We start from the raw sequence: 14,606 nt of genomic DNA, 5'->3' as shown, positions 1-14,606 counted from the left end.
GTCAATTTGGGCATGATGGACTCGCATGATTGCATGGCTGTTTTGTCTCGTGCTTGTTTCCGTGTTTCCTAAAACTGTCACTTGAAATGTATTTCCACTCTCAAGCTCCAGGTACTTCATAAAACATCACAGGGATTACGCAGATGTGAACAGAGCATCACCTGTTGTGTAAACAGTGTCTAATCCTTCTGTTGCTGCGTACATCACAAGACAAGCACAGTGATGCCATCCTCTGAGAGCATTCATTAACATCCTTAATTGATTTTCATCTGTCAGCCATTGTTGAAGTGCTGTGTATAACGGTTTTTAATGATGTTCCAAGGAAAATGGTTGATGACACAGCACACAAACAGCGATACAGTCTGATGGAATAAAGCATTGGAATAAAACATTTGAGTATAATAACACTACAACGCAGAATAAAATGCGGAATTGGAAACTTTTCACCACACACAGGAATAATGAAGCAGCAACATTAAATTTGTAGCTGAAACAAACCAATTTTAGAGGAACAGAAGACAATTTAAACCACTGTCTGTCTAACCTCTTGTTTATGTATTTTTTTTCTATTGATAAATTACATTTTATGTAATTAATTCATTTAGTTATTCAATTATTTTTTTATACTTCAGCACTTTTTAATTTATTTTTCCTTTTCATTCATCATTTCATAAGTTATCAAGCTATTGTTGCATATTCGCTGTACGGCGCAGGCCACACAGCTAGGTGACCCGAGTTCGATTCCACCAATGGAGTTTGCATGTTCTCCAGTGGAGTTTGCGTGGGTTTTCTCCGGGTACTCCGGTTTCCTCCCACATTCCAAAAACATGCTAGGTTAATTAGCGACTCCAAATTGTCCATAGGTATGAATGTGAGTGTGAATGGTTGTTTGTCTATATGTGCCCTGTGATTGGCTGGCGACCAGTCCAGGGTGTACCCCGCCTCTCGCCCGAAGACAGCTGGGATAGGCTCCAGCACACCCGCGACCCTCGTGAGCATAAGCAGTAGAAAATGAATGAATGAATGTTACATATTCTTTATTATTTTCTTTTTTAGGACATAATGAATTATGCACGTGATGTACTTTAATGTATCATTGTTAAGCATCATTGAAACAAACCATGAGCACTTTGGGGTTAACCCATCTTACTGTATTAAAATATGACATACTATAATTATTACGAATGTTGGATAATTATAGATAGCTCAATAGTAGCATAAAAAATGGTTTATATCGGTATCAGATTTTTTCCCAACCATGAAAACGGAAATACGTATATGTCATGTTACACATATCGGTATCGGAAATTGATAGTTGGACAATATCAGCATATTGGTTTTCTGCAAAAAAGCCAATATCGGACATCCCTAATTATAATATTTATAAAAACTAGCATACTGTATAACTTAAGTCAATTTTTGTTTTTCTTAATAGTGCTTACTTTTGGGTATATAATAAAGAAAATGATGTCAACTTATATGATTTGATTTTGATTTGTTTGTCAAATGTCCCTAACTAATCAGTGTATTTATTACTTGTGTTTTAGGTTTTCCGCCACTCTTTCTTAGCATCATACCTCATCTTCAACCTAAACACAAGGTGAGTACGCAAAAAACATCCAAACCTTTGTTTTTATTAATGTATTGTATGTGTATATTGATTGTTTTCCTTATTATTCTTTAATCAGGGAAGTGCTGGAGCTAAATCCCCCAGAAGTATCAGATTCAGTCCTCCAGTTTGCTTCATGGGGTGTTGGTGGTCAGCAGTTGGTAAGGAGTTCACTCTGGAAATTACACAACGTAAACACATAATATTATGAATAGGGAATTTATTGCAAACAACCATTCAAGTCAAATAGGCTTTTAATCGGCTCGTCAAGAGTTTACAATTTAAACACAAAACACACAGATTACAGAAAAATGTTCTTGGTAGTAAACGTTCCTATGATTTTTGTGGGAAATTCAGACTTTAATATTAGATAAACAGTGTGGCATGCTGACAATACTACTACATGGTACAAGTTTTTGTTACTATTACAGAGGGCAACCAATGTATCTTGTGCAAGTATTCCTGCTCCCTGCAGACTGCCATAATGCTCTAAATAGCCATATACCATAGCAAAATCACTAAGTGAACACTATAATGTATCTTTATATTTTCCTATCTATCACCGCCTTGAGGGAGCTTCTGTCCCTGGTGTACCACAGCACATCTGAGCAATATTTACGACTCAATGTGTTTTATCTCCAATATGGTCCGTGGTGTCTGTCAATAGCATTAAGCCCACATCTAAGAGAGTATCTATTTTTTTCCAATAGAAGTCACTGAAGTGGATGTTTGGGTATCAGTACATACAGTATTACAATATGTTGGGATTTTTGTGGCTTTTTTCATATACGCATTTTTCTTTATCACACAGATATACATTTTTGAAAACAACATTTACTACCAAGCAGACGTTCAGAGCAGCTCATGGAGACTCACATCTTCCGGAGAGGACGGGGTTATCTTTAACGGCATTGCAGATTGGCTTTATGAAGGTACAGGGTCATATTGCATTATTATTATTATTATTATAAGACTATTATCATGTAGTGTAGGTTTTGGACCCAGAAAACGCAGAAAAGAGAATCTTGAATGTGAATGTAAAAACAAAGCACAAATAAGAAGCAACAGAACTGGGGTGAAAAATCTACCAGCTAAATTAGGGCTTAAGGGTTGGAAAATAACACAGGCTCGGAATGGAGTAATAAGGCAGTTGAGGAAGAAAGAATAATAAAAAGAAACAACACAAACCTAAGTGTACCAAAAAATCAGCGTTGCCATCTGGCCAATTTTATCACCATATTTTGATTTGAAATTAACAAACCGGCTGCACTGTGGACGAGTGGTTGGCATGCAGGCCACACAGCTAGGAGACCCGAGTTCGATTCCACCCTCGGAGTTTGCATGTTCTCCCTGTGCATTGGTTTTCTCCGGGTCTCCCACATTCCAAAAACATGCTAGGTTAATTAGCGACTCCAAATTGTCCATAGGTATGAATGTGAGTGTGAATGGTTGTTTGCCTATATGTGCCCTGTGATTGGCTGGCAACCAGTCCAGGGACTGCTGGGATAGGCTCCAGCACCCATGCGACCCTCGTGGGGATAAGCAGTATAAAATGAATGAATGAATTAAGAAACCAAGAATCAAGAATTTGGAGTATCTGATAGTTTGACAGTGCAGTACGAATAAGAATAAAATAAGAGTAGTAAAAAAAATACAAATAACCTCATGTACTATAAGTGTATTATCGATGCTTGCCTATCCATAAATAAAGGTTTGAAATGTAAAATTGGTGTCAAATACTACACTGAAAAGACGTGTGCTTCGTTTACATGTGGGAATAATCTGGCACTTCCTGGTGTGGATGTAGGGTTTATGAATCGGATTAATTGCCGTTTGCGTCCATCTGCTTTGTTGACCCCCCCCTCCCCACCCAGCCACAAGACACAGCTGTCTAAAAATAAAGCAGAAACATAAAAAGATGGTCGAAATCGGGAATTTAAAAAAATGAAAGCATAGCAAATAATAACAGCCAGCAGATTTGGCTTTATAATTTTGCATTTCAGACAGAAATGTGACATCGCTGACATGATATCGACTTAATGCTTTAGTCGCAGTTTCAAGTTGGATTGTCTTTGTTTTCCAGAAGAGGTTTTGCACACTCAGGTAGCCCACTGGTGGTCACCTGATGGCTCAAGACTTGCTTACCTCACCATCAATGACTCCCTGGTCCCAAAGATGCTACTGCCTTGTTACATGGGCTCGCTTTACCCCAGGAGTAAAGAGTATGCGTACCCTAAAGTGAGAACCACTTACTTATTGATCTCCAAACCTAATACTGTGTATTGGAGTCAGGGTATAATAAGTTCATTGGGTTTCTTGTATATATATATATATATATATATATATATATATATATATATATATATATATATATATATATATATATATATATATATATATATATATATATATATATATGTATATGTGTATGTATATATATCTATGTATAGCTTATTAAATCCTACCCCTCCATCTGGTACTTTTACAATCAGTAACAGTTACATTTGTTCACTTCCTGCTTTCCAAATTTTTATTCATTTTTTTTAATTTTTGTCACGTACGCACGTAAAGTAGGAGGTGATATGAGCATCCAATGACATAAAGTGTACCATAGTAAGTGTCAATATAGTGATATGTATAGCACATCATGACTGGTTCAAGACTCTTCATCCTTGTATTTAGCAAACATCAACTGCTTGTATTGTTTCTTGAATTGGCTCCTCGTTGTGCATTGTTTGAGGGTCTTACTCAATCCATTCCATAGTTTGATTCCACATACTGAAATGCTATGGCTTTTTAACGTAGTCCTAGCATATAAGTGTTTCAAATGTACTTCTTCCCTGAGATCATATTTCTCCTCTCTTGTAGAGAAGTATTGGATGACATTTTAGCTAATTGGTTATTTTTAGCCTTATGCATTATTTTAGCTGTTTGAAGATGAACTATATCAGCAAGTTGAAGTATTTGTGATTTAGAAATAAGGAGTTAGTATGTTCTCTGTAGGCGGCATTATGAATTATCCTTACTGGCCTTTTTTGCAGTACATTTAGCGAGTGAAGATTGCTTTTATAGTTATTACGCCATATTTCCACACAATAAGTAAGATATGGTAGAACCAGAGAAACCAGAAAAAGTATCAGATCATCAGTATCAGTATTCAGATCATCAGACTGGTTAATGTATTTTTTCCTGGTTAGAAAACAATGTTAAGTTTCCAGCAAGCCAAAAAGAAAAAAGTGCAGGATTTATGAGGACAGGAATAACAAAATGAACAATGACTGTCTTGCTTGCCCCAGGGCCTCCATGTTGTATATTACAACTTGCTCTCTACATGTGCATATATGTATAGTAATGGGTGTAATGATGTACAGTATATTCCATCGCCATAGTCCTCCCTGTCATTACTTCATCCTGACATATAAGTAGTGTTTTGTTTTGTATTGTTCGATGGTTTCATTTAACTGATTTCTTTTGTTGTATTAATTTAGATGGGTCAGATTAATCCCATTGCAAAGCTTTATGTGGTCAATCTCGACGGCAGCTCCCAAACAACTGAACTGTTACCTCCCGAGAGTCTGGAGAAGAGGTACGAGGATTCATTTACTGGAAATAAATGTATTTTTTTACGACATTTAACATTGTTTTTGTAGTGAATACTACATCACTATGGTGAAATGGGTGACCGTGGAGAAGCTTGCTGTGCGCTGGGTTAATCGGGCGCAAAACATGTCGATTCTTTCACTCTGTGACGTACTCAACAATACGTGCATGAAGGTATGGTATTTTCATTTTTTTTAATGAATTTCCGTGTCATCAAAAATATACTGTGACTTCATGAAAGTGTTGTGATAAATCATTTCAGAGACATGTGATGACATCGGACAAGTGGCTCGATCGCCAGGTAACCATAAGCAGATCGTCAAGTCTATCAAAAAACAATATGGATCTGACCCCCAGCTGGTTTTAGAAGTCGAACCCATTTCAAAGATATGAACAGTCTATCGTTTCTATGGCAGAATGTAAAAAAATCAAGAAAAATACATACATAAATTACTATTTTTTTTACTTTTTATGTAATTGTTTGTTATTATTTGTTATTTTGATTTTAATTAAAAAACAACAAACAAGCAAATTTCTTCACTATCAAATTATTGTCTAATCATTCATAAACTACAGTGATATTAGACATTGGTGTTCGTTGGCTCGTTATAACAAAAAAAAAAAATCCAGAAAATACAAAAACAACAATTCAGCAGCAAGAGATTCAATATGTGATTTTTTTTAAAAAATTGAATGTCATGACCCTGGTGTGTTATTACGATAATGCTTTTCTACGTGCCTGTGCTCCCACGACCCTTGACATCATTAACCAGCTCCTTCTTTCTGATTCTGGGCTGGTCGCTCTCCTTTCTAACAATGCTCCTAGGAGCATCAGGTGAAATCATGCATGTCATTTTGTTATTAATTATTGCACCAATCTTCTTCTTTGTCTTTCGGCTTTTTCCTTCAGGGGTCGTCACAGCAAAACAAACCCTGTCTTCTGCATCTGTCTCTCTCACAACAAGTACCCTCATGTCCTCCTACCCTTTGGTCTTTCTCTACGCCTCCTACCTGGCAGCATCCTTCTACCAATATATTCACTATGTCTCCTCTGGACATCCATCCAACCATCCAACCATCTCAGTCTGGCTTCTATGACTTTATACTCCAAGGCCTCTAACATGTATTGTCGCTCTGATTAATTAGTTCCTGATCCTATCCATCCTGGTCACTCCCACTGAGAACCTCAGCATCTTTATCTCTGCTACCTCCAGTTCTGCTTCCTGTATTTTCCTCAGTGGCACTGTCTCTAGACCAACATGGCTGGTCTCACCACAGTTTTGTATACCTTTACTTTCATTTTAGATGAATACAATCTTCTATCAAACATCACGCCTGTCACTTTTCTCCACCCCTTCCATCCTGGCTACACACGTTTCTTCACCTCCTTTTTACAATCTCCATCGTTCTGAATTTTTGACCCCAAGTACTTCAAATTCTCCACCTTCTGTATCTCTTCTCCATGTAACCTCACTCTTCCACTTGGGTCCCTGTCATTTCATACTCTTTCTTACCAAGCTTCTTGTTGAGGGTCGTATTGGCCTTTGCGGTCTTGCAGGTCTACAATATTGTCCTTGAGGTCCTTTCACAGCTGTTTGGTCGTATCTAAAGAAGTACTTTCCTAAAGGGACAGGACTAATTTGTGTGTTTCATGTAACCCAGAATGCATGCTGGTTGGTAGGGAATCAAATGTGTTTTTTAGTTTTTATCGACTATTTTTTTGGTCTGTTTCTATAATGATAAACCATGCATAATAAATATAGACTGTTCATATTTTTGTACTAGGATAAACTGACAAAATCAAATACTTACTATGTTTTCTGTAGTATATGTACTTTGTAATGACAGATGGCCATGAACAGAAACGGCAAACTAAAATTTCAAAAGGTCATTCTCCAGGAAAACAATGGCACAAATATGAAGAGCACAGAGCAGACTATACCGTGTATGATGTTTTTTTTCACCAGTCCTCCAAATTGTCTTTTCTTGTTCAATGACAGCCATGGAATAATGTAGCCTGTGTACTGACTTTTCATAATTACACCTTTACTTTCCTCACTATTACCACTGATTGCACCAGCACTAAGATAATGAGTTAGATGTACAAAGACGCTTTGTAATTATGAACGTGCTGAAACAGTAAACACGCTCATCAAAAATGTCAGTTTGAGGTTGGAATGATCTCGCTGATCGGTCTACCAATTCTTGGAAATTGTGAAAAAGTGATTTTTTTCCAACTCCACTTCAACATTTCTATCAATATGAGACATTTTAGTTGTTGTGTTTTTCCTAGAATGAAGAGCCATTCTTTTCAAAGGACGACACCGTATTCTTCATGACACTGCCGTTAAACCAGGGAAGTTGTGGAACCTTCCACCACGTGACCATGATCTCCATACAAGTAAGACATTTACACACTTTTTAACATGATGCCCAACACTTTTGTCTGTTCGAACACTGTTCACGCTGAGACCTCAGATCTGTTTTGTTTGTTGATTTTATTCTGAATTAAAAAAAAAGGTGAGTCGGATTTCATATGCGCTTGACATTAATATTTTACTATAAAAATGTTTTTTGTTTGGGTTTCTTTTTTGTAATACCTAAGATTTTGATTTTTTTCATTTTAAAAATAGAATTTGACAAGAAAACTAAACAGCAGCAAAAATAAAAAAAAATCAGAAGTCATTTTATAACAATAAAGTCAAAATATTAGAATAAAAAATATATAATATATATTATATAATATTAGATTATATAATGAGAAAAAGTCATAATTTTACAACTAAGGGAAAATAACATAATTTAACACCATAACACCATAACACCATGAGGTTGAAATATTAAAGAAAAAAACATATAAAAATATTATGAGTGGTTCTCATAATATTACATGTTTTTTTTTTAAAAAAAGTTCTAATGTAGAATAAGTATAATAATGTAGGGATAAGGTCAAAATATTTTGGGACTAATATTACAAGAATAAAATTTACAAAGAGTTAAATATTTTGAAAATTAAAAAAAACAACAGCTGAATTTGAAAAAAAAATTAACAATAATAAGAGATTTTAAGAGAAAGTTGCAAATTTTACAAGAATAAACTTATATTAGAATAAACTAATATTATGAGGGAAAATAATGTACCGGATCTTGACATCTTGACCGATGTCAAGACAGAGTCGGAGTGCGCAAAAAATAACTTTTTAATGGCTTACTCATGAAGTGCACAATAGTAGGTGCAGAGTAAAGAAGAGATAAAAAAAGGTACACATAAAAAGCACTGAGAAATAAGTAAAGTTTCAACAAAAATGAAACGAGACAAAGACCAAAACCAGAAAGAAAGCTGATGTCTTTCCCACCGCAGCTGTGGTGCTTAAGAACACCAATAATTAGAAAACGGCTGCAGGTGTGTCTCATTGTTCGGCTTTCACTGGAATTGGGAAAGAAAAACAAACCAGTGGGAAGAACAAATAGAAAATAAAGACAGTACAGATAAAAACAAAAAACATCACCTCAGTTCTGCAGTATGATGATAATAATGGCTCTATGGGTATTCCTGAGTCTGTAATTCCTTTAACACACATACAGTATGTAATCACATATTAAGTTTTTACGTTGTCATGATATGGCTTTTGCTTCCCCTTGTTGAAGGGACAGGATGTCAAACTACTCCCCTTAACTTCAGGATGCTGGGATGTCACTCAAATTCTGGCGTATGATGAGAACACTACGACAGTGTAAGAAGAATTTTTTAAAAATCAAATGGAACACATGGGATGGAACAGTGTTCTGATAATAACATATAGGCTTTGTTTTTCAGCTTTTTCCTAAGTAAAGAGGACAGTACAACGCAGCAACAGATGTACAGGTAGCCAACTATATATATATACACCGTATTTTCTGGACTATAAGTAGCTCTGGAGTATAAATCGAACGATGCCAAAAATGCATAATTAGGTAGGAAAAAAAACGTACATAAGTCGCACTGGAGTGTAAGTCACATTTTTTTAAATTTTATTTATTTATTTTTTTATTGGCCAAAACACAATTACGTCCTCTTGGAAGGCAAAAGCCAACCTATGAAAAAAAGTGCGACTTATAGTCCGGAAAATACGGGATATATTTAGTGAAAAACCGAACCCTGATCTGGATTGTATTGGCTGTCTGTTAAGGGACAATTCTCAACCCAAATTAAGGTTCTGGGTGCTAAGTGAAGTCCAATAAAAGGCTATTAAGAATAAAAAATGGCATAAAATGCCTAAATTAAGATGACCTTCTTGAGGCAGTTCACTTACAAATATAATGATAATCTTTGTTAAACAGAATCGGCTAGTTCTCCAATGACTTTTATGTTTGTTGTTTGCATGGTGCCTTTTGGTGACTTCGGTTTAACAGATTTTACTGACACATAAAGTATTATTATTCTATTCACAACCTGATGTCATTCTCCTTAACCAGTATCTCGACTGTGGAGCCATTTTATAAACAATGCCACACGTGCTCCCTCTTCAAGCCACAGTGCTCATACTACGATGCTGAGTTCAATACAAACTATCAGCATGTTCTTCTACATTGTCGAGGTGAGTCAACGGTTGCGGTACCGAACTAACACAGTCCGTGTCTTTTTAGTCTTAGAGTGTAACTCTCAAAGGTAACTTTGTCTAGATGCAAGCGTTTCAGTTCAGGTTATGATTAAATGTTTATTCTTCTATTCCTCCAGGCCCTGGAATACCGCAAACTACTCTGCACAGATTAATCAATATGAAGGGTAAGCACCCAGGCACTTAAAGAATGAACCGATATATTGATTTGAAATTCAATCCTTGGGTTAAAAGTACACTTTGGACACATTGACCAAACACACAACACTATACAGATACTTTTCCTGATAATTATTCATTCATTTTCTACCGCTTTTCCTCTTCTGGTGGCCAGCCAATCACAGGGCACATATAGACAAACAACCATTCACACTCACATTCATACCCATGGACAATTTGGAGTCACCAATTAACCTAGCATGTTTTTGGAATGTGGGAGGAAACCGGAGTACCCGGAGAAAACCCACACATGCATAGGGAGAACATGCAAACTCGAGGGTGGAATTGAACCCTGATCTCCTAGCTGTAAGGTCTGCGCGCTAACCATTCGCCCGCCATGCAGCCCTCCTGATAATAACTATTTTGATATACAGTAACCCAGCTTACTAACCAATTACTTCATAGGAGCAGTAATTAAGATACCTGGGTCTCCGCTTGGTCATCTCTGTTTCCTAGACCGTGTGTGGGTTTTCTCCGGATACTCCGGTTTCCTTCCACGTTCCAAAAACATGCTAGGTTAATTGGCGACTACAAATTGTCCATACGTTTGTGCAAAAAATTGAATTAAAATTTGTGAACAATGATATTCTTGCCTTTCACAAGACCTCACGGCTAGGAGACCAGGGTTCAATTCCACCCTTGGCCATCTCTGTGTGGAGTTTGCATGTTCTCCCCGTGCATGCGTGGGTTTTCTCCGGGTACTCCGGTTTCCTCCCACATTCCAAAAACATGCTAGGTTATTTGGCGACTTCAAGTTGTCCAATGTGAGTGTGAATGGTTGTTTGTCTATATGTGCCCTGTGATTGGCTGGCCACCAGTCCAGGGTGTACCCCGCCTCTCGCCCCAAGACAGCTGGGATAGGCTCCAGCACCCATAAGAAGAGTGGAAAATGAATGAATGAATGAATGAATGAACATCAGTTTTTCAGGCGAGGTTATGCTTTATTTTTTTGTTTTTCTTTGCTTAAATTGACTGTTTGCTTGCAATGTCATTGACAGAGCACAAGACACTGGAGATGAACGCCGTACTACAACACTCGCTGAGCAACAAGAAAATGCCTCAATGGGAAAAAAGAACCGTGCAAATCAACAATTTTGGTATGATAATGCAGCCATTCATAGTCAGGCGCATTCTGATTAATTAGTTCTACCATTGATGCTTTGGAAAACGTAAATAAAAAGTATGCACACAGACATTGCGCTAGGGTTGGGATTATGTTCATAATCAGGTGACTGTTGGTGCCAGGCAGCTGACACGGTAGTTGTAGTAGATAAATACATATGATCAGATTTTTCAGGGTTTAATTTCATGGGGCCCAGAATGTCTTGCGGAATAACTGCTTGCCAATAATACAATAATGTAGAAACATTGGAATGTCTTTAATGCAAGTCTTACTGTCTCAAGCGGTGCAGATCTCAAAGTTCCTTAAGACCCCTGGATGCTATCTTGGTTGAAAAACTCTCTGGACCAGTTCTACACTCTTGACAGGGTCCCTGTGGGTACATGGGAGTTAGAGTTAGGGTCTACCCAACCAGTGTTTTGTAGACACATTCAACTGTGTTCCGTGAGGAATCCTGTGGGCAGTATGGGGATACCGGACTACCTAATTCAGGTGATTTGCTTCCTGTATGACCAGTATCAGAGCTTGGTCCGCATTGAGACAAGTTTCCAGTAAAGGTTGGGCTGCCCTTTCCCAATGATTCTGTCAATTACTTTTCTGGATAGGGTTCATTGGGGGATCCGGTTTGGTGGCTGCAGGGCTGTTTGTATATTGTCCTGCTGGCTTAACCGAGCCAAGATCTTCAGTTCTCACTGGATCTGTTTGCAACCGAGCGTCGAGTGGATGGGATCAGCACCTCCATAGCAAGTCCATAGTTCTTGCCCGGAAAAGGTTGCATTACCTTCCGGTCTGGGATGAGATCCTGTCCTAAGTAGATTAATTTAAGTACCTTTAAGTACGAAGTCTTATTCACAATGTCTGTAGGGATGTGGACACTGAGCTGAAAGCTGTGCTTTGGGTAGTGACCAAAAAGACAAGAACGCTGGAACAAGGGGTGAAACTGAACCTGGGGTTTCCCTTATATGATGAGAAGCACTGTCATCTTGGAGAAACTCGGAATAGAACCACTGCTCCTCTGCATTGAGACGAGCCAGATGAGGTGGTCAGGATCCCCCCTACATGTCTCCCTGGGAAGTTCTTCAGAACACGTCCCGTGTCTGTCAACTGGCTTGGGAAGGATCCTCTGAGAAGAGCTGGATGAAGTAGTAACGGAGTGGGAAGTCTTGGATTCCCTGCTTAGTCTGCTACCCTGGCAACTCCACCTTGGATAAAAACAGTATATAATCACACTTTGCAGCTTGGAATATACCAAAATAACACTATTTTTGTGGCTTGATATAAAATCAAGTCTATTATAAGACTATAGGTGATAGGTAAACATTATTTGGGGTAGTTTTGTTTGCTGGCCAAACACAAACTAAGAAAATGATCAAATGATTTTGTTTGTTTTCCAGGGCTGTGTATGGAGTTAATTGTTCCGCTGGATTTTGATGAAACATACAAACATCCTCTTCTGCTGATACTGTATGTACATTTTGTTTATCAAATGATTTGATTCAAAAGTAGGAATAAAAATGCTGTTTTTTTTTGTAGTGACAGTTCCCCTGGTGGTCAGGCTGTGAGTGACCGTTTCAGCCTCAGTTGGGATTCGGTGCTGGTCAGTTCAGACGATGTCATTGTGGCTCGTCTGGATGGGCGGGGCAGCGGCTTCCAGGGTCAGAGGGTTCTTCATGAGGTCCACCAGCGAATTGGCACTGTGGATGTTGATGACCAGATCTCAATTATAAAGTAGGATGATATTTTTGATGTTTATATGTAAAATATGTGATGGATAAAAAAAGATTTATTTTTTTTTGTGTTATCTCGCAAAACTTTCCAAATTATGTAAAGCTCCATGACACATTTCTGGAAATGGCTCGCCTTCTCACATCGAAAATCAGTTGGAAATGCTTTCCATCTTCAGCATTTCACCACCCCTTGCTGAACAATTGTAGAGCTATGAAGTGATATTGTAACTATGACAACAGGTTTTCAATGATCCTTGATGGTTGTTGGGCCTTGTCTTTTGGAAATAACATGCTATGTCCCCTCAGGGCTTCCGTAAAATCCAATTAATCCATTCCAAAAAGCCAAGAATTGTAACACAAAACATGTTTTTATAGTTCCGCTACAAAATGTGTCCAAATATTTTGTGGAGAAACCCTCATTGGCAAGGATTTCGTTCAAAGATGACCATGTTCGACAGAAGGGATTTTGTTATTGGGCTCACATTCACCATTTCTCTGCCCTCCATTTTGGTCTCATGTGGCCACATGACATTCTCCAAGTCTTATCTCAGTCGTTCAGGTGTTGATTATCAAATTCCAGCCAGACCTGTACATGTGTCTTCTTGAGTAGGGAGACCTTGTGGGCACTGCGGGATCGCAGTTCATTACAGTAAAGTGTATTACTAATGTTTTTCTTGTTGACGGTGCTCCCAACTCCCTTGACATCATTAACTAGCTCCTGCCTTTTAAAAGGGAAATGCAGTTTTGTCCTTATGTGAAACATGAACACATATTTATTTCCCTTTTCTGTGCATTCTAGCATGAGAATATTATATAGCTAGCTAGCAACGGTCGTCATGTGAAATATCTATTTTGACGCTAAAGCCCTCACAAAAAAACAGCAACATTTTCTATGAACATAACTGACATGTATATTAACCAAGCCACAGCGATATTATTATTGTAGCAGCTAACATGAAAAAATATTTTTATCTGGCGGACTAACATGACGCGTCGCTAATCGCTAGTCTCAACGTCATTCACAGACAGAAGAGAGGATACATACGTTGCTCTCCATTTTCGCTACTCAACAAGATGCTTGTTTGCAGTCAGCATTTGTTACCTGACGACTGGAGCACACGTGCTGGAAGACACAGCCATCGTAAGTGTTGTCGCTGCTGTTGTTATCGAAGGAACTAGCATAAGTATGTGTACTCGTGAGCCGAGAAAGAACTTTTTGGTCGTGATTTAAATCATCAAAATTCGGCAAGATACTGCAACTATTATATGTTATCATCAGTGTACATGTTAATACATGATCACAGCATGTGTATGTATATTAAACGATACAACAGTTTTTTTTTGAGAGTCGAAATAGGTGTATCCCAATGACAGCATTGTAAGCTAGCTCAAATTAACTAGTTTTGTTGTATTATAATGCACTGAAAAGGGAAATAAATATTTGTTGATGTTTCAAATCAGTATTTTGAACAGTTTCACGGGGCTCCAGTGATTTACTATCATCTAGGATGACTTCTATTAATGTGTTATTGCACCAATAGTGGTCTCTTTCTTACCAAACTTGTAGTTTATTTCAGACTTGTGCAGGACTCCAATCTTCTCCTTGAGGTCATTTGACAGCTCTTTGGTCTTGCTTGAATCTAGATTTAGGACACGTAACCGGTGTGTGGAGATGAGAATGCTCTATAAATTAAATGATATATAATCTTTATCTTTGTATACACTGTATTACG

At 37.8% G+C, this 14,606-nt stretch overlaps 1 protein-coding gene across 8 annotated transcripts in view; it reads left to right on the top strand.

Moving 5' to 3' along the window:
* Positions 1–14,606, top strand: part of LOC131136221 (inactive dipeptidyl peptidase 10-like) — a 32,923-nt gene that overhangs the window by 14,207 nt on the left and 4,110 nt on the right. For 5 of the 8 annotated variants that reach the window (XM_058082836.1, XM_058082837.1, XM_058082840.1 and 2 more), the window contains 15 exons: positions 1,548–1,600; positions 1,689–1,770; positions 2,421–2,541; positions 3,693–3,847; positions 5,098–5,195; positions 5,260–5,383; positions 5,472–5,510; positions 7,503–7,610; positions 8,858–8,943; positions 9,027–9,074; positions 9,665–9,786; positions 9,927–9,974; positions 11,025–11,123; positions 12,541–12,610; positions 12,680–12,874. In XM_058082836.1, coding sequence (XP_057938819.1) covers positions 1,548–1,600; positions 1,689–1,770; positions 2,421–2,541; positions 3,693–3,847; positions 5,098–5,195; positions 5,260–5,383; positions 5,472–5,510; positions 7,503–7,610; positions 8,858–8,943; positions 9,027–9,074; positions 9,665–9,786; positions 9,927–9,974; positions 11,025–11,123; positions 12,541–12,610; positions 12,680–12,874 — 1,448 coding nt within the window. The remainder of the gene's footprint in view (positions 1–1,547; positions 1,601–1,688; positions 1,771–2,420; positions 2,542–3,692; positions 3,848–5,097; positions 5,196–5,259; positions 5,384–5,471; positions 5,511–7,502; positions 7,611–8,857; positions 8,944–9,026; positions 9,075–9,664; positions 9,787–9,926; positions 9,975–11,024; positions 11,124–12,540; positions 12,611–12,679; positions 12,875–14,606) is intronic. The other 3 variants (XM_058082842.1, XM_058082841.1, XM_058082835.1) reach the window with 2 other exon arrangements.

The sequence above is a fragment of the Doryrhamphus excisus genome, chromosome 9 (genome assembly GCF_030265055.1).
Source record: "Doryrhamphus excisus isolate RoL2022-K1 chromosome 9, RoL_Dexc_1.0, whole genome shotgun sequence".
NCBI lineage: Eukaryota > Metazoa > Chordata > Actinopteri > Syngnathiformes > Syngnathidae > Doryrhamphus > Doryrhamphus excisus.
Note: the sequence above shows the minus strand (reverse complement) of the source record. Positions and strands in the feature narration are given on the sequence as shown.